The sequence below is a fragment of the Lottia gigantea genome (genome assembly GCF_000327385.1).
Source record: "Lottia gigantea unplaced genomic scaffold LOTGIsca_60, whole genome shotgun sequence".
Classification (NCBI taxonomy): Eukaryota; Metazoa; Mollusca; class Gastropoda; family Lottiidae; genus Lottia; species Lottia gigantea.
This window is the reverse complement of record NW_008710050.1, coordinates 1,591,115-1,614,746: the sequence shown is the minus strand read 5'-3', so window position 1 is coordinate 1,614,746 and position 23,632 is coordinate 1,591,115. Positions and strand designations below refer to the sequence as shown.

The window sequence follows — 23,632 nt, the reverse complement described above, 5'->3', positions numbered from 1 at the left end:
CCCCGAAGCCCCATTTTGAGTTTTATGAAAAAGTATCAAATCAAGATGGCGGCCGAAGTATTTTTTTCGGACTAAATTTTATTTTAAAATCGGCCATAGAATTAAGATTAATAACGATATACATAATTTCGTTGAAATATTTCAATCACACCGGAAGTTATTCAACCGGAAGTGAAAATCGATTTTCCACTTTAACCGGAAGTGACGCAAAAATTTTGAATACGTCAAATGGTTTACATTAGTGACATGTATCTTTTATCAAAATTTCAGATTAATCCGAAAAAAACTGAAAAATGGTCCAAAAATTTCGAAAATCGGCCAAAAAATGTCTGCGACAAATTTTCGAATTTTGAAACTGCTATTCTTTCAGATTTTAACAGTAGATTCCAAAAATGCAAACCAAAGAAAATCGACCGAAAAATACGACTTCTAGAGCCGATTATCTATTCTTGCACATATTGAACTGTGGCACTTTCGGTTTTGCAAAAAAGATCCAAAATATATTTATGCACATCGTCGCCTATATCTAAGGTTCGTGAATGTTGAATGGTTGCTGCAACTATTGTAGTCTAAGCTGAGGAAGGTGTGTAAAAATCGAAAAAATAAAAAAAAATAAAAAAAAAAAAAAAAAGAATTGACATTTCGATAACAAACTGGGACTTTGCTGAAAGCAAAGTCCCACAATTACTATTTTAAGTAGTTTATGTTTATATTTCATTGCATATATGTCTGACATAAAAATGAAATAACTGCCCCTGTTACATCCATACCAGTTTCAATATGTCCAAACTGAATCCAGATATTTCACAAGCAAGAATAATAAACAGTAAAAATACTTACATATTATTCAGACTGAGAGATGAATTTAGGTTTAAACTAAGAGAACTAGTAGATGGTGACCCCTCTCCCCCACTTAACCCCCCTCCTCTTTTTACAGGCGTAGACCGTAGATTCACTGGTTTACTCAGATGCTGAAAAATAATAAATTACCAGGTTTAAAAAACAAATACCCAACAGAACCTGAAACATGTTGTTACTCAAGAGTTTCAATATATGGATAAAACTGCGGCTCACTTAATCTAAATAGCTTTGTACGATTTTTACACAATTGGGGTTGACCATAATAAAATAAAATTTAAATATCGTACATAGTTTATATTTACAAAACAGAACGTAAAAATGGCTATGTGCTATTGTTCTGATTCCAAGACATTGTGGATATCATCTTGGCCTCTTCTATGAGATTAACTTGTTAATATGAAGCACGATTGGGTACCTGAAAGTAATCTACTGTATTCAGGCGATGTGATGTTCGACACGATGGTTTAGGTTTATCTTTAGGTGAGGGGGTGGTAGGAGGACTCCAAACTTCACTAAACTCCATCTCTAATATAAACTCTCTTAATTCTTCTAGATGACTGTAATAGACAGCTCAATATTCAAAATATTCGTTATATTTACAGTCAAGCAATGATACTTATACACAAAATTCAAAAGAAATTCAAAGTTGCTTTCTGCTGATGTTTAGAAGAATACTTCATTTGAATGTAAGACAATTTCTATAAATTTCTTCTTCTTCGGACAATTCTTTACAACTATAGTCAAGTAATGATATGTGTGCTCATCCAGGTCTGATATAAACTATAATCACAACCAGTTCAGTTATTCTCTGATTTATGGACAGAAAAAGTCTGGCTCACAAATTTCAACAATTATTTCTTGTACCCAAAACCTAAGCATGAGGTAAAATATATAGTATAACACACCCAATTCCAAATTACACCTCAACCAAAATGATATATTACAAATGGTAAAATCTGAAGAGCAACTTACCCTAAACATTGTAATATAGAATTCATATAACACGTGTTACCAAGGTTACGTAGTCCTGTGACACCAGGTATCAATGTTCTCTTACGTCCAGACGGGGAACTAATTGTTTTCTCTAGTTTCACTTTCTTAGGTGGGGAGGCCTTGTCCTGTATAAGATAGAAAATAACAACCTATATTTCCTGTCGAATGGAAAAATTAAAATTTTGTGCGTGGTATTTATTGTATTACTTAATATACCCTGAATTAATAAAACATTTTAGATGTTAACGTTATCAAATTTCATAATCAATTTTATGTCAAAGTTCTATTTTCTCCACTGTACCCATTAACAAATAGTAATTTCTTCTACATAGGTTCCCTTCAGCACATAACTTACGCACAATAAACCATAATAACAGATCAAAGCAAGAATATACTTCAATGATACAAAACATACCCACAATAAACTATAATAACTGATCAAAGTAAGAATATACTTCAATGATACAAAACATACCCACAATAAACTATAATAACAGATCAAAGTAAGAATGTTAGTCATATGACACAAAACATACCCACATTAAACTATAATAACTGATCAAAGTAAGAATATACTTCAATGATACAAAAATAACCCATCAAATTAAAAATGTTTTTAATTTAGTATTTACCGGGTTTCTCAATGAAATATTTTGATTATTAATTGATTATTGATCTGTAGTGTGCCATCGATAATCAACCTCAATTTGCTAATCGATACCCAGTCCTATCTCTGGTTTTTGATCACTTTATTATGTGTCCAACTTACCTTTTCATGTTGAACGTAAGCTTGCCATGCTGTTAATACTTTACTTAATAATGAGCGCCTGAAATAAAGATAATCATTTTTATCAACAAAACAGAGCAAAGCCCCAAAGAATGCAGAGCAAAGTGCTAACAAATGCAGAGCAAAGTCCCAACCAATGCAGAGCAAAGTCCCAACCAATGCAGAGCAAAGTCCCAACAAATGCAGAGAAAATGCCAATGCTTTCAAAACAAAGTTCCAAACCAAGTGCTAACATCCATATAAAGTTGAGAACAATAAACAAATGCAGAGAAAAGTTCCAACACAGTTCCAATAAGAGAGTTGAGAAAAGAAAACTAATAACTTACGAATGATGTAAAACTGCAGTAGCAAACTTATCATTTAAATCAGAGTTCTGTCTATAAATAGAAAAACAAAAACACATGTAAACCTTAAGATAAAACAGCAAAACATTACATGGTTGTGGTCATGTCTTAACACTTGTTTCATATTTTTAGTAACTTCTTGGCCCAGTGCAAAGACAAAATAACTGAGCTTACTTAAAAGGTGCATTTAGACAGCCACAAATTATCTGGGCCGAGTATGGTTCTGCAGTGTCAACAGGTTCAGAGGGCTCCGCACTGTGCTAGTATCAAGGTCCGGTCCAGACTGAATATGGCATGGGTAAATATCAGTGCAGTGTAAACGTGCCATATCTCTACATCTATATGATAGTTAATTATTCATTATAAGACTACCAATACTGTTTTCAAGTTGAAATTTCAATTCACATTAAAATAATTAGTAAAATTCTCTCAACCAACAGTTTATAGTTTATCAACTCTGTATCTCAAATCAACAAGTCTACATATTAAAGTTAATGAGAAGATTTCTGGACTCACCTTGATGTTATTTCAGAATTAGAATATGACCTCAGTAACCTTTGACCTCGAGATTCGACCTTCTCAAAAGATTGTGTAGTAATAGCACTCAATGCTTCACGAAGTAAGGTCAAGTCTTTAGTAACATTATCTCCATATAAATACTCATCACATTTATAACTGAAAATATCATTTAGAATCAAATTTTATCAGCAGCAGTAGATTTTATAACGAAAATGACGTTCAACCCTTGTGGCCAGTTTACTAACCCACACACTAACGCAATATATACTGGAGCAGGCAGTAAACTGGTCGTTGTGACGTTATTCAGTGTTCATTCCGAATGCTTTTACTTTTATTACTTTGTGTTTAGGGTATATGACGTTATATTTCATTTATACTCAGAGTTCAAAGGGTCAATAGGATTGCAAGAGAAGTGTTTTTGACTTGCAAATTGGGATGTGATACCTCTTAAATTGAATCCCGTTGAACATGGTTTTTGTCAGAATTTCTTCAGATCATGGATTGAATGAGTAAAAAGCAATGGAAAAAAAGCCCTGAACTAAGCAACAGATCCATGACCACATCCTCCAAAACTTAGCCAAGATAAATCTACATTTTAAGAATACAGTCATCTGATTGGATAATAAAACTTAATTTCAAATCAATTTTAGTGATTGACCAATCAGATGACTGGAACGCTAAAATTATCGATAGTTATGTTTTTTTAGAATAAGGTCCCAGCATATAAATCAGATTGAACCTATCAAATGTGTAGATGCAGGGATTATAAATAACAGAATACTCACCAATAAACATATCTATCATTTACTTCTATAGCCAATGGATGCTGGAATTGTACAACAATAGAAAGATAATAATACTGTATGGTTTATATTTCAAATTAATCTAATTTACAAATTCCTTCATCATTATTTCAGTCTAATGATTAATCCTTGAAAGATTATAAACTTTTCTCTTTTGGAGATTAATTTCTTAAAAAAAAGGTCAAAAGACAAAGAACATGTCTTTATTTCAACATTAATGAAAGCTGACCAACAGTTATTAGATCAGCATCTCTCTTATAGGAACATTATATGCTCAAAAAAAATTACTGCTGTTACTGGCTTTGCTGTACAGTTAAATGTGTCACATTTAGAATGATCATAAACAGTTTTTTTACATATGAATATATTTAAGAATCTTTCTCTTATTTCAGATAACATACTTACCTTTTTGTCTTGAAAATGTCTAAGAGCATGCCCATTATTAAAACGACCACATGCCACGTTACGACAACTGAGACAGGCCTGAAAATAAACCACCATTAAACACACAATCCAACATAATCTAAAACTAAATAGAGAATTCCAAACTAAATAGAGAATTCCAAACTAAATAGAGAATTCCAAACTAAATAGAGAATTCCAAACTAAATAGAGAATTCCAAACTAAATAGAGAATTCAACCTTCACAATAACCTAAAGATAAAAATATTCAATGCAATAGTAGAATTAAATCAAAGCAGAAGTCCTAACCATCATTGAACCTGATGCTAGACTGAGAAAATAAATAAAACCATACAAATTAGAATTTTTGAATTTAAAATAATCAAGATAATCAAGAGATTGTAAAGAGGTTTTCTAAACTTCTGATTGAAAATTGGAATGGAGTAAATTGATGATATCAGTGTCATTTATTTTTTTTTTTAGAAAAGATTTTAACAATCCCTTTAATTAGTTTTAATTGTAAAATAAAATGTAAATAGCAAAAGAAATGAAAAACAACAACAATGCTTGAAATATTTCCAGGAATATTACAACAAAAGAAACTAAAACTAAAGATGGTGTCAGAAGTTACATTCAGTACTGACCAATAATATATAATATATTAATAAATAAGAAATAGCAATAAAAAGCTAAGATACAATAAAGATCACACAAAACATCAATTTCTATAAAGGGAAATTTGAAGCAGTTAAAGTTAAAAGAAAAAAATGTTGCCAACAAAAAACATGAAAATCTAATTCTAATGGAAAAACTATCAAACCAATGAACCAAGAAAATTGACAATCTGAACAACAATCTAAGCTAATATTTTGGAGTATTTTGCCATTATATCTGACAACATAAATATCGACTCTAAAAATACTTAAGAAGTCAAATCAAACTAATGTTTGGTAAAAAAAATGGTTCACGAAAAAGAGATTTATTAAAAGAAAAAATTCATAGAAGAGGCTAGTTAAGAAGTGTCAAATTAAAATTTGATACAACTGGTACCTTAGTCTTGTATCTTGTTCAAGGGATAATAGTTTTCAGATGATTCTTACCCAAACACTTGCTGTTGTGCCACAAGTAAAACACATCCATTTCTCAGGATTCAAAATATTATGTTTATTTTCAGCAATTTGTAGAACTTTTAAATGTTTACAGACTTCCATTAGGCTACTCTCTTTCCTTTCTCCATTTTACCACCTGAAAAAATACGAACACATTTTCATCATTCAGCAACATTTTGAATTTTTTTCAAATAAGCTCAAGTCTTTCCAACTGAGAAAGTTTTGGCAATCATTTGTGTAAATTAAAAAAAGCAGACTAAACTAGAGATCAGTTAAAAACATTGACAACAAGTGGACCACTAAGCAAAATAATTTTTTTGTTATCTAATGGAGAGAGGGTCAATATCATGAAGCCATTTCTTCATGAACTTATGCATTGTGCAATGAGGTAAGATTTAAATAATGATTAGATCAAGGGCCTTGTCTTTTTGTAATTGATGTTTACCTTCAAAGATACACTGTGAGAGCTAGTGAAGGCTAAAAATTCTGCATTGGCAGGAGTTCTGATCGCAAAAACTAAACAAACGATGCAAAAAATATTCCAGAATTACATGAATGATTGCACTTTGTCTTTTCTTTGAAATTTGAAGAATCTTTGAAATTCTTTTCCACTGTCTGTCGATCAGATCGTTATTAAAAGGCTGCCAAGAAAAATGGGAGGATTCAGGCACACAGAAAAAGTCTTGGCTACGTTGAAATCTCAAGTACATGGATTAAAATGTTGCTGAAAATAGTTTTAGCTGCCTTTGTTTTATTGTTTACATTTGCAGTTACCTCCCCGAAAAAATAGCCGCCATATTTAAAATATTACCCAACATTCCACACGTTTGGAATCTACCATTATTTGACAGATGTCAAAAAGTTCAATTTACGTAAAAAAGGCAACATTTTATCAAAATTTATACAGAAAATGTTCCTTTTCTTTACAGAAAAATGTAAATGCTAGAAAATTCCCCAAAACAGACATTTACTGTTATTCTATCTGACACCCCCACAAAGTTGGAATAAATTAGTCCATTTAGAACCTAAGATGGCGGACGATGTGAAAGATTCTGCGGATTCTACTGAAAATGTTGTTGAAAAAACGGAGGATGTATTTGTAAACGGTGATTCGGATACAAAACCTGAAGTGTCAAATAATGGTACAACTAATGAACTGACTGTCCCCAAGCAGCCGTTGCCAAGAAGGAGTAGCTTAATGAATAAGGATGGCCATTCCAAACGGACACCTCGCAAGAAAACGGTATCGTTCAGTAGCATGCCTACTGAACGAAAGATTGCAACCGGTAAGAATCAGTTATTCTTTTGTTTTGCCAAATTCTTGATTAATGCAGAAACCAAACTTTAGTTTGATAGTTGTATCAGACGATCCGGACAAAAACATGTAAAATTAGAAAATAATAAATGTCAAAACAAACATGGAAAGTTCGTAAACAGGTTGCTCATATGATGATAGTTTGACATTTGGTCATTTTGACAGTTCGTTCAGTTCAGTGTTTGAACTCAACTCCTCTATGGCCACCTGCAGCTTTGACATCTCAAAAGCTGGTAATTTTATGCAGAATATCAAAATTTGCTTGTTATTAAATTTGAATTTAAATACCGGTAGGCCTTATATAAAAACCTGTACAAGCATGACAATTCCTCTAATTGAAAATTTCATCTCAAAAATAGCAAAATGGGGAGTATAAGTTATGTAGTAGTTCACCCCTCCAAAGAAAAGTACCATCAGGTGTTTAGGAAATTTAAACTTGTTATGCTCTTAGTCTTACTTAAGGTGCAACAAGTGTCAGAAATAGTAACTAAGGGCCGAGTAATAACTGAAATGATACATCTTGGTTGTTGACATATTAGTGAAGACAGTTAATTTGTCTTCACAATCAAAAGGTTACCAAAAATAATGGAAACCTTGACATAGGCAGTAAAAACAGATAAAATTTAGGAGCTGTCAATTTGATAACTTCTCTCCAGACAAGAATTTCTTTTAATAAAGCTTACAACTGTTACTTTTACACCTCTAATTGCACAAAAAATGGCATTTTAGGATTTGACAGCTTCAGAAAATTTAGAAATAATTGGCAAGTTTAGGTCAAAGAGTACAATAAGCTTATCTTCTTCTGAGTGTTGAAAAATTGATATTTACTTTACTGAGAAACTGAATAAGACAGACCATTTTCACTTGTTAGCTATATAACTTTCTCTTGTACAAGTTAACCAAGTAGTAATCTCTTCCACATAGTTTACCTTCAGCACATAACTTACTCACAATAAACCATAATAACAGATCAAAGCAAGAATATACTTCTATTACACATAACATACCCACAATAAACTATAATAACAGATCAAAGTAAGAATGTTAGTCATATGACACAAAACTAACCATGAAATTAAAATTTTTGGCATATTTCAAATTCAATATTTTACATTGTTTTTCAATGGAAATATTCTGATTATTAATCGATAATTGATCGATAGCCTGCCTTCGATAACCGATCTCTATTTATTAAGATTCCCAGCTCTAGCTAGAACTATAAGCTTATTATATTTATGTGTTTGAAGTTTAGTTAGTGAAATTATGATAAAGTTTTAAAACCAGTGATTATAATATGATGCTGCCCACTCATCTCAAGCCTAGAGTTATTTAATTATTTTCTCTGTGTGTGTCTGAGGACACCATTACCAGACCGTGGCGTGACCTCGTTCCATTCTGACACTAATAATTGACAAGTGTCTAGACTTATTAATTACCTATAGATATCATTAATTTTATTATTTTAATAATTAATTGATTCGATTGGATCACAGAGATCATCATAGAGATCATCATAGAGATCATCATAGAGATCATCATAGAGATCATCATAGAGATCACTATAGAGATCATCACAGAGATCACCATAGAGATCATCACAGAGATCATCATAGAGATCATCACAGAGATCACCATAGAGATCATCACAGAGATCATCATAGAGATTATCATTACCCATTAAAGGGATTGTACCGATGGTTTTCTAAATTTTGTATGTGTATCGGAAACACTTTACACCTCCTCCTATCTCTCCAGAAGTATGTAATATTCTATCAAATTGATGTATTTCAATGCTGAAATCCACAGTCCCTACTTGTGACTTAGGCCAGTGCTTTTATAATAGAGTTTCTCTTATAAAACCTTATACCATTCCAGTTTTCAATCAGACTGCTGTGAGTCCTGTAATTCCACTAAATCTAAGTGTTTGATAACGTGACTATTATAAATATGTACTTATATCATTATATCTATTAAACCTTAAAATTGTACTAAAATATCAGTCATCTAAATTTATTTTTTACATTTTTAGACATGTGTCTAAAACCATCATGATAATTTGATGATTAAGCATTATCTACAAGGACAATCATTTCTAAATGTAGTGTAGTTTTTTAACGTCTAAAATGACATTGATAACTTTAATAATATAAAATATACCAGTATCTGGCTGACAATGCCTTCCGATTTTTAATGCAATTTCCCCTTCAACTTTGATGCAGGTCGGAGGTGCTGCTGAGATGAAATAAGCATTTAGTCATTTAGATGTGGAAATATCCAGTGGCCCTGTGTGCTGCAGGATGTGCATTTTATAGATCTTTCAACAAAATGACACCATAACCAGTAGTCAAATGTAGGTTTATGTCTCTGTCATTGCAAATTTTTCTCATTGAAAACTGCATGGTATTGTTAGGCTACATTAACCTAATGATGTGCAGGCCTGTAAGACTTCAAACTCCATTTCGTTTCATTTCATTAATTGCCAAGGCCAGGCTGGTGAGAAATCGTGTGTTAATTTTATATAGTTGTTCTATAACTAATAGAATGTATCAATAATTAATTAGGTAGCTCGTTAAGCTGTATTTAACACCCATTACTGATAGTGATGTATGGACATGACTGGTTAATTGTATTATATGGGTACGTCTGACGAAATCTTTTGAATGACGGTGATTCTTGATTTAATGGCTTTTTTCGACCATGTCTTGCTGAAGCTAAAATAAATGTCTGATTGCTTTGATAGTGTACAGAAAAGAATGTTTTTTTTTTCAATTCATTAAAGCATAATAATTATATTGCATTTGCCAGTAGATCTTGAAGCTCTGACAGATTATTTAGTGTGCACAAAAGGGTTGTTGATTTAACTGTATTTGCCAGCCATGTTTTGCCAAACTTGAAGATATCTGGTGTCCATTTTAGTGTATTGTCTTGTTGAAGATCTTAAATGTTAAACAACTTTTTTATTGTGCAGGAAAGGATTGTTGATTTAACTGAATTTACCAGACATGTCTGTAGGCTGTTGAAGATGTCCGAATGTAATTTTTGTGAGGAAGGATTGTTGATTAAAATGTTATTGTTTTTGCTAGTTATGGCTGTCTGTGGTTCTTTAATGCCTGATTTCAAGTTTAGTTTTCATGATTGTTGAATTGATTGTATTATCCAGTCATATCTTGCTGAAGCTCACAGTAAGGATTGCTAATTGCAGTAAGCTTATATTTGCCTGTTTTCTGGCATAGTTTAATAACTGCTATAAGTCTATTAATTTCATTGCAATTTGCCAGTAATGTTTGATTGAAGTTCTTTAGTGTCTGTGAATTGAATAGATTTGCCAGTTAGGTCTCACTAAAGCTCAAAGATTTTAGTTTGGCACTTTTAATACTTTTTCCAGATCTACTTTAAGATGTAAGTCTAGTTCAGCTTCCAGTTAGGATTTAAATGAGTGAAAGGGATGATATTTACCATTCTTGTTGTTGATAGACTGCATTTAGCAATCTGCATTTTAATCAATCTACTCTAATTGGATCTATTTAAATCCTGGTGTTGGACTATATGTATCCAGCAGTGTTGAAACTATTTATATTGATTCAGTAGAAATATTATTAATATATATTAATGTAGATTGAAAGACAATCAGAGTGGCTGTTTCCTGTGATAATATTTCTTTTCCTGTCGAATTTATACAAACGCCTTCATCAAGATTATGAATATTTATTGAAATATTGAGATATTTATCTCATTTCTTAATGAAAAATCTAGTAAACAATGAAACTATGTTGTTTGGAAAAATAACTTGACTTAGAATGAAATAATAACTTATTGTATTGCGCTCCAATTTTGGCCAATAAAGATAGCTCAGAGAACAGATATTATGAATTTTTATTGAAATATTGAGATATTCATCTGATATATTTTTCTAGTAAACAATTTGGCGATTGGTCTTATAAAAATACTGTGGCTCATAATGAAATGGAGTTTTACACCCTACCTTTATGTTCCATTTTCTGGGCCAATCAACATAGACAGGAAAGTCATAGTATTAGATACAGGAAGTTATCAGGATTATGAAAAAGTTGTAGAAAGGAGACAAGTAATTTAGGTGAAGTCTGTTCCCCAACCCTCCTCACAACAGTAATGTATATCTCTGAATTTGTGAATAAACTATTGTTTACAAAAAATACAAAAAAGTTGAGAAAAGGATACTGAGTTCGTTTCTGCAATTCAAATAAAACTAAAATTTGATGATGTCACTAATCGAGAAGGCCATATGTGGTTAAGCATATTTTGCGATTAGTGACATAATTTAACACTTGGTTGAAGTGGATTTGCAGGAACAACAGACATCTGATTGAAAATTGGTAGGATGCAAATTGATGCTATCAGTATCAATAATACACATAAAAAATTTAGAAAACCTCTTTACAATCCCCTTAAAGTATCTCAAAGTGTAGTTGACTGTCAGTGCCGGTACCGATAGTTATATTTGGAAGTGACCTGAAATAAGCTAAAAACAACTTCAATTATTATTCACAGTGGTATTAATTATTCCTTTGTCTTGTGTTGATATATAATGTTTAAAATTTACATTTTATGAATTTTTTTTTACTCTTTCAAGGCAAATTTTTCGGGTGTAAAATATTGAAAAGTGTCATTACCTGTATTAATAAACGACCTTGCAAGTTATCAGTAAACAAGACCTGTAAATATTTGTAATGTTAAAGGCATTAGAGCATGAAAATGTTTGATGTTTTATTTTTTGCATCAAGTGGTGTGTAACTGTCAGTTTTTTTTTCTCTCTATGTATAAGATCTTTTGACAAGTTGAATTAAAATATAGGTAGACATGTTATTACCTGAAATTTATTTCATCTTATGATGAAAAATCTTCTTTGGGCTTTTTTATATACCCACATTTCTTGAAGCTTCAATAACGGCTATAGTTTTTATCTAATCTTAAAGGAATACTACGTCTTAGAATAAACATAAAATTTAAAAATTTTAAACTTGGCCAAAAAGAGCATATATTCATCAGTAGATATACCTGGTGTCATAAATAACATAACAGGATCCGTATGTTACCTTGCCTGGTAAGCTATCTATTTAAATATGATTAAGTGACAAGTGACAACAAGAGAACTATAAAACTTTCTTTTTGTGTTTTTAGAACAATATGACTTGATTAATTGTTGGACAGTTATTGCCAGGGTGAAAATATGTCATTGATTATTTAACTTGTAACCTTGGCAAAGACATATCATGACATTGGTAGTGACTTATCATGACATTGGTAGTGATATATCATGACATTGGTAGTGACTTATCATGACATTGGTAGTGACTTATCATGACATTGGTAGTGATATATCATGACATTGGTAGTGACTTATCATGACATTGGTAGTAATATATCATGACATTGGTAGTGACACATCATGACATTGGTAGTGATATATCATGACATTGGTACCGGTAGTGACTTATCATGACATTGGTACCGGTAGTGACATATCATGACATTAGTAGTGACATATCATGACATTGGTAGTGATATATCATGACATTGGTAGTGAATCATGACAATGGTATTGGTAGTGACATACTATGACATTGTAGTGACTTTTGGCAATATTATATGACAGTGGTAGTGACATGACATCTTAATGACATATCATGACATTGTTAGTAATGCATCTTGACATTAGTTGTGACATAAGTTGTGACATATTGTGACATAAGTTGTGGCATATCATGACATAGGTGTGACATTAGGTGTGACATTTGTTGTGATGTGTTGTGACATATCCTGACATTAGTTGTGACATATTGTGACATTAGTTGTGACAAATCATGAAATTGAGTACCGGTAGTGGTGTATTATGACACATTCAGTATGAAGCACAACATGTTTTGTGACGTAGCTATGGCACTGGTAGTGAAACATAGTAGTGATATAGGTAGTAACAGAATGACATTGTGGCATATTTGACATTATCATGACATTCTGGCATGTTGTGACCTTGTCCTGTACCAACTTTAATTGATACTTTAAGCAGACAGAGAAATTTTAGTATTAAAAATATATTGAAATTGAAAGGAGATAACTAACGGTTAAGAAGACAATAGAAAGTGAAGTTCAATGTTAAAATGAAGCACGACCTTCCCACATTGTCAATATTTTCTAATCATCAACTCATTGTTAATATCACCAACTTTATAGCAATATACTGTCTACCTGGTGAAAACATGTTTCATCTTAAAATATACATCTTTCAATAGATCAGGTTCAACTTGTAATTTGAAATTTATTTAGGCAATATGGTGATTTATGTTTAAATCATCATTGCAAGAAAAGTTAGGATGCTAATTCACTTTTCTCCAGATTTCTTCCACTAAACTCTTATAAAGAATGTTTTTATAATAAACGTGTCATTTTTTCTTATTCCACCCCTCACTTTCGATTGAATGAATGTATCAAAAATGGTTTTTAAATTTGAATGTGTATCAGGAACATTGAGAGCATCAATGTGGACATTACCAATTTTAAGTCAAACGTTAATGGTTCTTGCTATATAAACTAGCTTATATAAACTGTATATATCTACAGTCCCTCAGATCTTATTCTCTGGTCAATTGTGATCTTATATTATACGTTGTGTTACAGTGTTTGTAAATACATGAACCATATAGATTTAACAGAAAATAGAAGCCATAAAAAGCTAGAAAACCCCTTTATAGTAAATTACAAGAAAATACACAGATCTGCTGTAAATCAATATATATATATAAACAGATTTTCAAGGGTATTTTGTAGGCATTTAGCAGTCTTCTTCCTTAACCAGTACTTTTGGGGCTTCATCCACTGTTAACCTCTTGTTCTAATACTTAATGACAAGAAGATTTTTTTAGAATTTTTATTGAGTAGATAAATTGGTAGGATTTTTATGTTTAAAACTAAATACTAACTCTGTTTAAAGTTACTAAGAGGTATCTTCCTCATAGTTTATATCTATCAGATCTCTTTATTTGGGAACTTGGCCAGTGCTTTACAACTTCTTCACTCTTAACGGTTCCGTACTCTCAGAAGTATTAGAAATGTATGAAAATCACACGTTTATCTTTTCAGAACCTATTCATACTCTCTTCTTTTAGAACTGGTAACAAGAAAACTTTCATATTAATAGACTTTTGTTTATTGTAGATTACTCGTGGTTGTTTTTTTTAACTTAATACTAACTATGCTAACTTCACCTTATCTTGTATTGAACATTTATCTCTTTATTTGTGACCTTGGCCAGTGCTTTACATAGAAGTTTTTAGGAACTTCTTCACTCTTAACACAATTCATACAAAAATATCTCAAACTAGGATTTTCTTTGGATCCCTAATTCTACAAGTGTCTTTTTCATATATGGAAGTTTCTCAATAAAATGCAGATAATTCTGGACACACATGGATTTGAAGGTCCAAATTCAAAGGTGAGCTGTTAACACTATTACTGATTAGCTTAGCTAAAAAAAATTAGTACTTAAAGCTAGGAAGATGCTCTGCCTCTAATCAATATATTACATCAATATGTCTGGTAACAGATCTCTTTATTTGTGACCTTGGCCAGTGCTTTACAGGAACCTTTTAATACTAACAGCTAGGAAGATGCTCTGCTTCTAATCAATATCTCCATTATACATGAATATATCTGATAATGATCAGATTTTCTTATTTGATCTGAAACCAACTTAGAAATGGACTTTAAATCATCTTAAACCTGATCACCTAGAACAAAAACTTAATCTTGAAAGTCATTAAGAAACTGAATCATTAAAGGATCATTTTTTCCCAATTAGTCTCTAAGACATTTCTAATATGTCATGGAAAGGTAATAAATTTTAGATTGAATTGGAAATTCTATTTTCAGACTATGATATGAATGGTTTTGTAAGAATTTGATAATGAGATCAATTTCATTCAATATCTATTCCTTATTTAAACAATACAAACAAACTTTCTATATCAGAAGGGTTGCCCATACTTATAATTATAATATTCTTTAGTCATGTGTTCAAATTTATTAGACAAATTGTAAAAATGTATATATGCAAGTGTGTTATTTAGCTGATTTGAAAATGACACATCTTGAATATTTATCACCTCAGTTCTTAATACAAAGTTTACCTGCTATAGTGAAACATGATAGAATTATGCAATAGTTTGGGGTAGTGAACTATCTGGTGAGCTACAGTCCAGTGAACATCAGCCTGGTAAGCAAGTGTCCAGTGAACAAATATCAAGTGAACTACTGTCTGATGAGCAATTATCCATTGAGCTACTATCTGGTGAGCATATCTTGCTAAGCATCTGTCTGATGGGTAGGTACCTGGTGAGCATCTGTCTGGTGAGCATGGCTTGCTAAGCATCTGTCTGGTGGGTAGGTACCTGATGAGCATCTGTCTGGTGAGCATATCTTGCTAAGCATCTGTCTGGTGGGTAGGTACCTGGTGAGCATCTGTCTGGTGAGCATATCTTGCTAAGCATCTGTCTGGTGGGTAGGTACCTGGTGAGCATCTGTCTGGTGAGCATCTCTTGCTGAGCATCTGTCTGGTGAGCAGCTACCTGGTGAGCAATTGACAAGGAAGCATCTATGGCTTGGATCTAAATACCCTTGTATGAATTTTACAAGCTGGTCAATGTGTAATATAGTTGATTAGTTGTTGATGACAAGGTGTAAGGTAGTTGATTAGTTGTTGATGACAAGGTGTAAGGTAGTTGATTAGTTGTTGATGACAAGGTGTAAGGTAGTTGATTAGTTGTTGATGACAAGGTGTAAGGTAGTTGATTAGTTGTTAATGACAAGGTGTAAGAAAGTTGATTAGTTGTTGAAGACAAGGTGTAAGGTAGTTGATTTGTTGTTGATGACAAGGTGTAAGGTAGCTGATTAGTTGTTGATGACAAGGTGTAAGGTAGTTGATTAGTTGTTGATGACAAGGTGTATGGTAGTTGATTAGTTGTTGATGACAAGGTGTATGGTAGTTGATTAGTTGTTGATTAGTTGTTGATGACAAGGTGTAAGGTAGTTAATAAGGTGTTGATGACAAGGTGTAAGGTAGTTAATAAGGTGTTGATGACAAGGTGTAAGGTAGTTAATAAGGTGTTGATGACAAGGTGTAAGGTAGTTAATAAGGTGTTGATGACAAGGTGTAAGGTAGCTAGGTGTAAAGGTTAACCAGTGTATAGTGATAATTTGATGAAAGATGTAATAAATAGATAACACAATTAATTACTAATTAGCAAGAAATTAATTAAGGTGGTTAGGACGGTAAGGATTTAAAACCCACCCTACCCAATGAAAGAATATTTTGAATATATTGTCATAATCAGCTGATAATTATGATCTACTAATATATTTGATGATGAATTCACAAAGATATTTTAATTAATATTCTAATAGAATAGAATCTTGGTCTAAAAGTACATTAACTAAAACATAATTGTACCAGTACCAGTACTCCATAAGAATTGTTATGATCCATAATCAACCACCTTTACTTAACACCATTATGGATAGGTAGGGGTTTCATCTCCAATCCCTTTTTTACGCTTGAATGAAATATTGATAAATAAAATCACACAGAGAAAGTTTTTGGGGAAAGCGTGTTAAGGTAAAAGTCGGAAAGAAATATTTTTAGTAGAAGGTAACAATCAGTACAGTATACTAATGTGATAAAGAAAGATAATGTTGACCAACAAACTAACTACTAATTAACAATAGAAACTGATAGTAATACATTGTAACACAATAGTGATAGTACCAGTACTAACTGTTATTGACTGTTAGTACAATTACTATGGGGAATATACTGGTACATTATTACTTTCTATTGAACAGTCTATGGGTTTTCAACATTACAGGGGCTTGGTTTAGTACAATTTCTTGTCGAACGAAGCTATAGAATCTAATAGTTAAACTGCATTGGGTTTTAAATTTTTTACAAGGGGCGGTATAGTACCATTTCTTTAGGGAATATAGATTTTAATTTGTTATCAATTGAATAAAGCATTAAGCTTATATAATAGTCACACCATGTTGAGTTTTAAATATTGCACTAGAAAACTTGGCATAGTTATAGTAATATCACTGGACTGAGCGCAGTATTGAAAGCTATGAATGATGTCAAAGGGCTAAGTGCAATGACTGTAATCTATACATATTTTAACTTTCTATTGAACAAAGCATATATAATTGTCGAAATGCACTGAACTGAACTATGTGTTTTTAATATTGCACTCGGGCTTGGCATAGTCACATGACTGCACTAAGCTCGGAGTGCAATATTGAAAATCATAACTATTGTTAACTGTATTAATGACTATAGACAATACAGATTATTAGTATTACTGCCTATTGAAGCTATAGAATCTAATGGTCAAACTGTGTTGGGTTTAAAATAAATTATATGTAGGGATTGGTATAGTAATATCACTGGACTGAGAGCAATATTGAAACGCTATGAATGATGTTAAAGGGTTTAGTAAAATGACTGTAAGGAATACAAATTATACCTTGCTATTGAAGGAAGTTATAGAATCTTATAGTCGAATCCGTGTTGGGTTTTCAATATTTCACTAGGAACTTGGCATAGTAATATCACTTGAAAACCCAATAGACTAATGTGAGATTCCTCAAGGGGTCTTTCCTATACCGGTACTCCGTTTAACACCTTAACTAACGTTTGATTTGCTGTCAAAATAGGTAAAAATACAATTGTTTCTGTTAATTATAGCCCATGTGTGTTTGGACATGTTTTAAAATATGGTTTACTGATATATTTGAAGCTAGCAGGTAGCTTGGAATACTCTAAGCTAGATAGTAACTAAACCGGCGTCCTTCGAGAGAAAAATAGTTCTGACAGTATTCAATAGATTTATAATATGGAAATAATTTAATGCATGGGCATGAATCTCTTTGTACAAAAGTATTACATGTGTATATGTAATAAAAAGTTATATTTCGCTGCTTTCACTCAAAACAGTTTCCATAACGATGATAAATAGAAATATTAGGGTATATAGAAATATTATTAGAGAACTTAAATCATGTTGTTAGTAAGAGTTTCACGCTATGTCATTTATTTATTATAAAACAACAGTTTGTGATTGACAATAGAATTCTTGATGAATCGATCTATAAATTATTTTAAAATCTCACATTCGTTTTTCATGCACCATTGACCTATTATGGCTGGTGTAGATTCATTATGTTCAACAATCCATCTTTATTCCTGTCATTGTGACATCTTCACAATGTCAAGGAAGTTTTGTAATGGCTTGACATTGTGAAGATGAAGTTTGTAATAGTTTGACATTGTAAAGATGAAGTTTGTAATAACTTGACATTGTGAAAATGAAGTTTGTAATAGCTTGACATTGTAAAGAGGAAGTTTGTAATAACTTGACATTGTGAAAATGAAGTTTGTAATAACTTGACATTGTGAAAATGAAGTTTGTAATATAATAGCTTGACATTGTAAAGATGAAGTTTGTAATAGCTTGACATTGTGAAAATAAAGTTTGTAATAGCTTGACATTGTGAAAATGAAGTTTGTAATAGCTTGACATTGTGAAAACGAAGTTTGTAATAGCTTGACATTGTGAAGATGAAGTTTGTAATAGCTTGACATTGTGAAAATGAAGTTTGTAATAGCTTGACATTGTGAAGATGAAGTTTGTAATAGCTTGAAATGTGAAAATAAAGTTTGTAATAGCTTGTTATTGTGAAAACGAAGTTTGTAATAGCTTGACATTGTGAAGATGAAGTTAGTAATAGCTTGACATTGTGAAGATGAAGTTAGTAATAGCTTGACATTGTGAAAATGGCATCTATAACCAGAAAAATGACACAAATTCTCTGCCACCTGGCTGAGTTAAGTCCCTGTTAACTCAGCTTAAAGCTCAAAGCTATAGGCTCTCATCATTTGTAATTGTTGAAAGAAGTCAGGCATGTTTTGATCTCTGTCATTAAATATTCTCCTTTCAGCTTTCCATCAAACAGTAATAATACAGAATGTTTTAAATGAAAGGATTATTTCCACCTTTATAAACACTATGTTGTATTGTTTAATATCAGTTAGAGATGTATTGTGTAACTACTGTTAATAATACACCAATAAATATCAGGAGAGGAAGAATTATTGTACCTAATCTGATTATTACAATAGGTTTTAGTTGTTACATACTAGTAGGAAGGGTATTGTTACACCAGAATTAAGGTGTAAATATACAAGATACTGTCATGGTGCTGGAATATCAATACAGTAGAAAATAGCAGAAGCAAACACACACGACCTGTCCAGACACAATTGGCATTTCCTATTTTCTACTGTATGGATAATCCTACACTGTTGTCATGTACCATATCAATTTCCATCATCAACTCTTTCATGTACATTAAAAGTTTTTATATAGGGTGGGTAATGACCTACCAATGTCTTTCTGATGTCTAGTTGGGTCAACCACAACCTAAGGTTTTCTGTGCTACATGCTTTGCGCATAGATATTATTCACTCCAATGTTTTTGAGAAACTGAAAGCGAGGTTCATGACGCAAATTCTGTCATCCATTGATAAGATGACAACGTCGTATGAATGAATAAACCAAGGCTCTATGTGCTACCTGCCCTGTAGACATTATTCATGCCTCGTTTTTGAGACCATGAGAACGAGGTTCATAATGCAAATTATGTCATGGCGACATCATATGAATGAATAGTCTATAAAAAAATGGGCTTAAGACTGCCCTTTCTGTATGAAGGTAACATTCATCTGAAGATATCAAGTAAATTCCAAATTAAATGATGTAAAATATGATTAGTTTTAAGTTACTAGGATTGGAGAAGGAGGCATTAAAGACGTCAAGATGGCCATTTTACTGCAGTGACACCACGTTAACTTTGTTTGTTTGCGTTATGAGCCTAGATCTGGATTAAATATGACTGACACATGAATAAGGTCTATTAGAGATCCTTACAGTTGGTAATTTAAACAGAGTACTCGTGCTGCTATCCTGGAAAAAATTCCCTAATTGCACACTTCATGACCTAACCTATCATACTATCAATAGGAATAAATGACCTGTTATTATGTTGAATAGACAATAAACCTCATTTCTATTATTCTACATAAAGAAGACAATATAAGAGAAGAAAGCTGTATAATGTCTGTTTTATTTTGTTATTGAGTTGGAAACAACAGCTAAATAGAAATATTCTGCTGGTTTATAAAATACTGAAAGAGAACAATAAATCATCAATAAGCTTTTATTATTTTGTTTATTTCTTCTGTTTTCAAGTCAAGTCAAATAATGAAAATTGTATTTTATCATAAGATTTGAGTGTAGACGTGCAAAATTCAATTTGTCTTGTGGTTTACTATAAATACTACAAAGATGGTAAATTAAAATTCCTGTTGTTTTACTCCTTAAGATTTTAATAAATTTCTTGTCTTCCAGAGTAACCAGGATTGAAAAAGTCACAAGATTTCTAGTTTGTGAGAAGGGTTCTTGAGGTATTTTTAGAGTAATGGAGAATATGAGATATTGTGAAGGAATACAAGAAAGAGATAAAGTAGTTATCAGTTTAAATTGTCAGTAGGTTTAAGTAGCCGTGTTATAAATTCACACTTCAAAACTTCCATTACGACAGATTTCTTTTTAATTTTCATTGAAATATAGGTTGTTATTGAAATTGTTGTAAATATAAATTGTTAATGATCCTAGATGTATGTGAAATATTTTAAAGCAGTGCTTCTCATCAAGGGAAGATTTGGAAGACGATGGGAGGAATTAACGCAAAGGGGGGGAATGGGGAGAAATTGTTGGACTAGGGTGGAAATGAGAGGCAAGGTGATCTACGACTGATATTGATGTCATTCACGCCTGACATTCAGAAAATCGTGAACAAACATTTGGCCCAATGATCATATTGAACTATCTTGATATGTGGAGTATTATTTTATATTTATTCATGGTTAATCGTTGAATATATTATTCGAGTTAAATACATTCAAAATGAATGATTTATTTTGGGGAAGACTAGATTTGAAAGAACTCTTTCAGAGAGGAATGATCTCACTGAGGTTGAGAAGCACTGTCTTATATACTATAATTGTTTGCATCAGTTATTTCCTTGTCATTAGATGATCCTTTCAATTTAAAGTCTATTTAACAAAAACGTTACTAAAATGAAACCAATCTGATTGGCCGATTATGCTAGATTAAAACTAAATTATAGTAATTGACCATTCAGATGACTGGGATCATCTGAAATCAGATTAATTTTAGCTTTTGTGAAACTTACCCATATTTATAGCAAATGGACATTATCATTCTTAATCTGTGATGTTTGACATAGGGACATTTAAGTTTATGCCAGGTTCATCTTCTTTTTAACCAATCATACCTTAGTCTCGGAAACGGGAATCTTTTAACTCAACCAATCAGTAATAGTGTTCACATCTCACCTTCACGATTTTAGCTTCAAATTCATGTGTGTCCAGAATTATCTCCGTTTGAAAGTTAAACTGATAACTTGTATCTTGGGACTCTGCCAAATGATTTATTCGAGACCTAATCTGCAAACAATATCTAAATCATTTTCAGCTCTGCTCAGACATAACTGTAGGGCACAGCTGAATCTCAAGCCATTCCTAGAAAATAAAAATATGATTGTACATAATCCCATAGAAGTAGTTACAATACTGTGACTTGGAGGGACTGACATGGAAAAAGCGAAAAGTCTTTAGGAAGTGACAATAAACCGAGTCCCCTTTGCTACAGGCTGTGCACGTTAAAGATCCCTCTACGCTTGAAAATTGAAAAAGAGCAGGCAAAAGTTTCCTCATTGCACACTGCATGGTGGTGCTCATCTTCATTATCCCATAAGGTGCACAAGAGTAGGACATAAAACTCCATTTCATTTCATTTGAGACCCTGCCAAATAATGTTTTTAAGATCTAGTGCATGGTACAGCTGAATCTCCAGCCCCTATTCCATGAAAAAAAGAATATGATGGTGCGTTGCAATATGTAATAAAAACCCTTACAAGAAAAGCAATTCCAATATCCACAAATCTTGTCCACAACATGGCAAAATCGGGAGCAATTGGAAGTGGACTCCAAAAACAGGAAGCAACATCAGGTGTTTTGAAGAAAGTAATCATAAGCTTGGTCTTCTTTTGTGCGTATTCACCTTTACCATATATATCTCTATTTCTGTCTTTTCTAGAACTTTCTAGAATATAAAGTAAAAGAAATTAAATTTCCATTTGTAACAGAAGATCATCAATCAGAATTATCATGTAAATTCCCCAAGCTTCTAATATTACATAATGTTTAGACAGGAAACAATTCTCACTCTGTCTAAAACTTTATAATTCTTGACAAGAAGTTACTTGAATTACAATTTATTGAAGTTATCATAAAATAAGAATTCTTTAATTGTAAAACAATAGCAGTGAGCCAACTTAGAGGGTTATCGTTTCTTCTACACATCCAAAACTATATTATATTTTCACTGTGTTTCACTTTAGCGGATAAACTCTTTATAACAATAATACAATCTGAGGACTGAGCATAAATTTAAGCAACTATAGAACTTTCACTGTACATGAGTTATTGCCCTTGATTGAATTAAAGGAAAAAACAACCTGGAACAGATTCAAGGGGTACAAAAAATAAGGGGGGAACATGAACAAGGGTGATTAGAACACTATTTGTTCAATCTAAAGACAAAGCAACTGTAACACTCTGACTGTACGTGAGTTATTGCCCTTGATTTAATAAATCCAATATTATTTATTTCAGCTCAGGACTGTTTAGTGTACAAGCAGAATGACTTTCTATCAATGAGTTATTGCCCTTGATTTAATAAAAACTGATTTTTTATTTCAGCCCAGGACTGTTTAGTGTACAAGCAGAATGACTTTCTATCAATGAGTTATTGCCCTTGATTTAATAAAAACTAATTTTTTTATTTCAGCCCAGGACTGTTTAGCGTACATGCAGAATGGCAGTGAATTAATTAAAGTGCGTTCTAATAGTCGACAATATCATCGTTATTTTTCATTATCTAACGACATGGTGGAAATACGATGGCAGCCTACAAATAAAAAACCACATAAAGCTAAAAGTAAGTTATTTTACATAACACTTTAAGCTTTAAGCAAAGCTATTTCTGCTTTTTCCTAGGTCAGATTTAAAACATAAGTAATTATCGACACAATGTAAGTTTTATCTATATAGACACGGCTTTATATAACAACAATCACTGGTTAAAGTTTTATGCAACATTTCATGTGCCTGAGGACGACGGGGGGGAAACATGTCGAAACGTTGTATAAAACTTTAACCAGTGATTGTTGTTATATAAAGCTGTGTCTATATATCATACTCACAATCACTAAATACCATTCAAAGACTTTAAGTTTAAGTCTGTATAAATTATCAATTAATATTTATTCTC

At 32.1% G+C, this 23,632-nt stretch overlaps 2 protein-coding genes across 2 annotated transcripts in view; one reads left to right on the top strand and one right to left on the bottom strand.

Moving 5' to 3' along the window:
• Positions 1–5,920, bottom strand: part of LOTGIDRAFT_166748 (hypothetical protein) — a gene marked incomplete at both ends in the record, with an annotated part of 9,314 nt that extends 3,394 nt beyond the window's left edge. Inside the window, 9 exons of the mRNA XM_009064157.1 lie at positions 841–971; positions 1,277–1,418; positions 1,834–1,979; positions 2,624–2,681; positions 2,968–3,018; positions 3,502–3,660; positions 4,290–4,330; positions 4,713–4,790; positions 5,810–5,920. Coding sequence (XP_009062405.1) covers positions 841–971; positions 1,277–1,418; positions 1,834–1,979; positions 2,624–2,681; positions 2,968–3,018; positions 3,502–3,660; positions 4,290–4,330; positions 4,713–4,790; positions 5,810–5,920 — 917 coding nt within the window. The remainder of the gene's footprint in view (positions 1–840; positions 972–1,276; positions 1,419–1,833; positions 1,980–2,623; positions 2,682–2,967; positions 3,019–3,501; positions 3,661–4,289; positions 4,331–4,712; positions 4,791–5,809) is intronic.
• A 928-nt stretch (positions 5,921–6,848) lies between these two features.
• LOTGIDRAFT_128120 (hypothetical protein) overlaps positions 6,849–23,632 on the top strand; it is a gene marked incomplete at both ends in the record, with an annotated part of 67,966 nt that continues 51,182 nt past the window's right edge. The window contains 2 exons of the mRNA XM_009064156.1: positions 6,849–7,104; positions 23,150–23,299. Of these exons, the coding sequence (XP_009062404.1) occupies positions 6,849–7,104; positions 23,150–23,299 (406 nt within the window). The remainder of the gene's footprint in view (positions 7,105–23,149; positions 23,300–23,632) is intronic.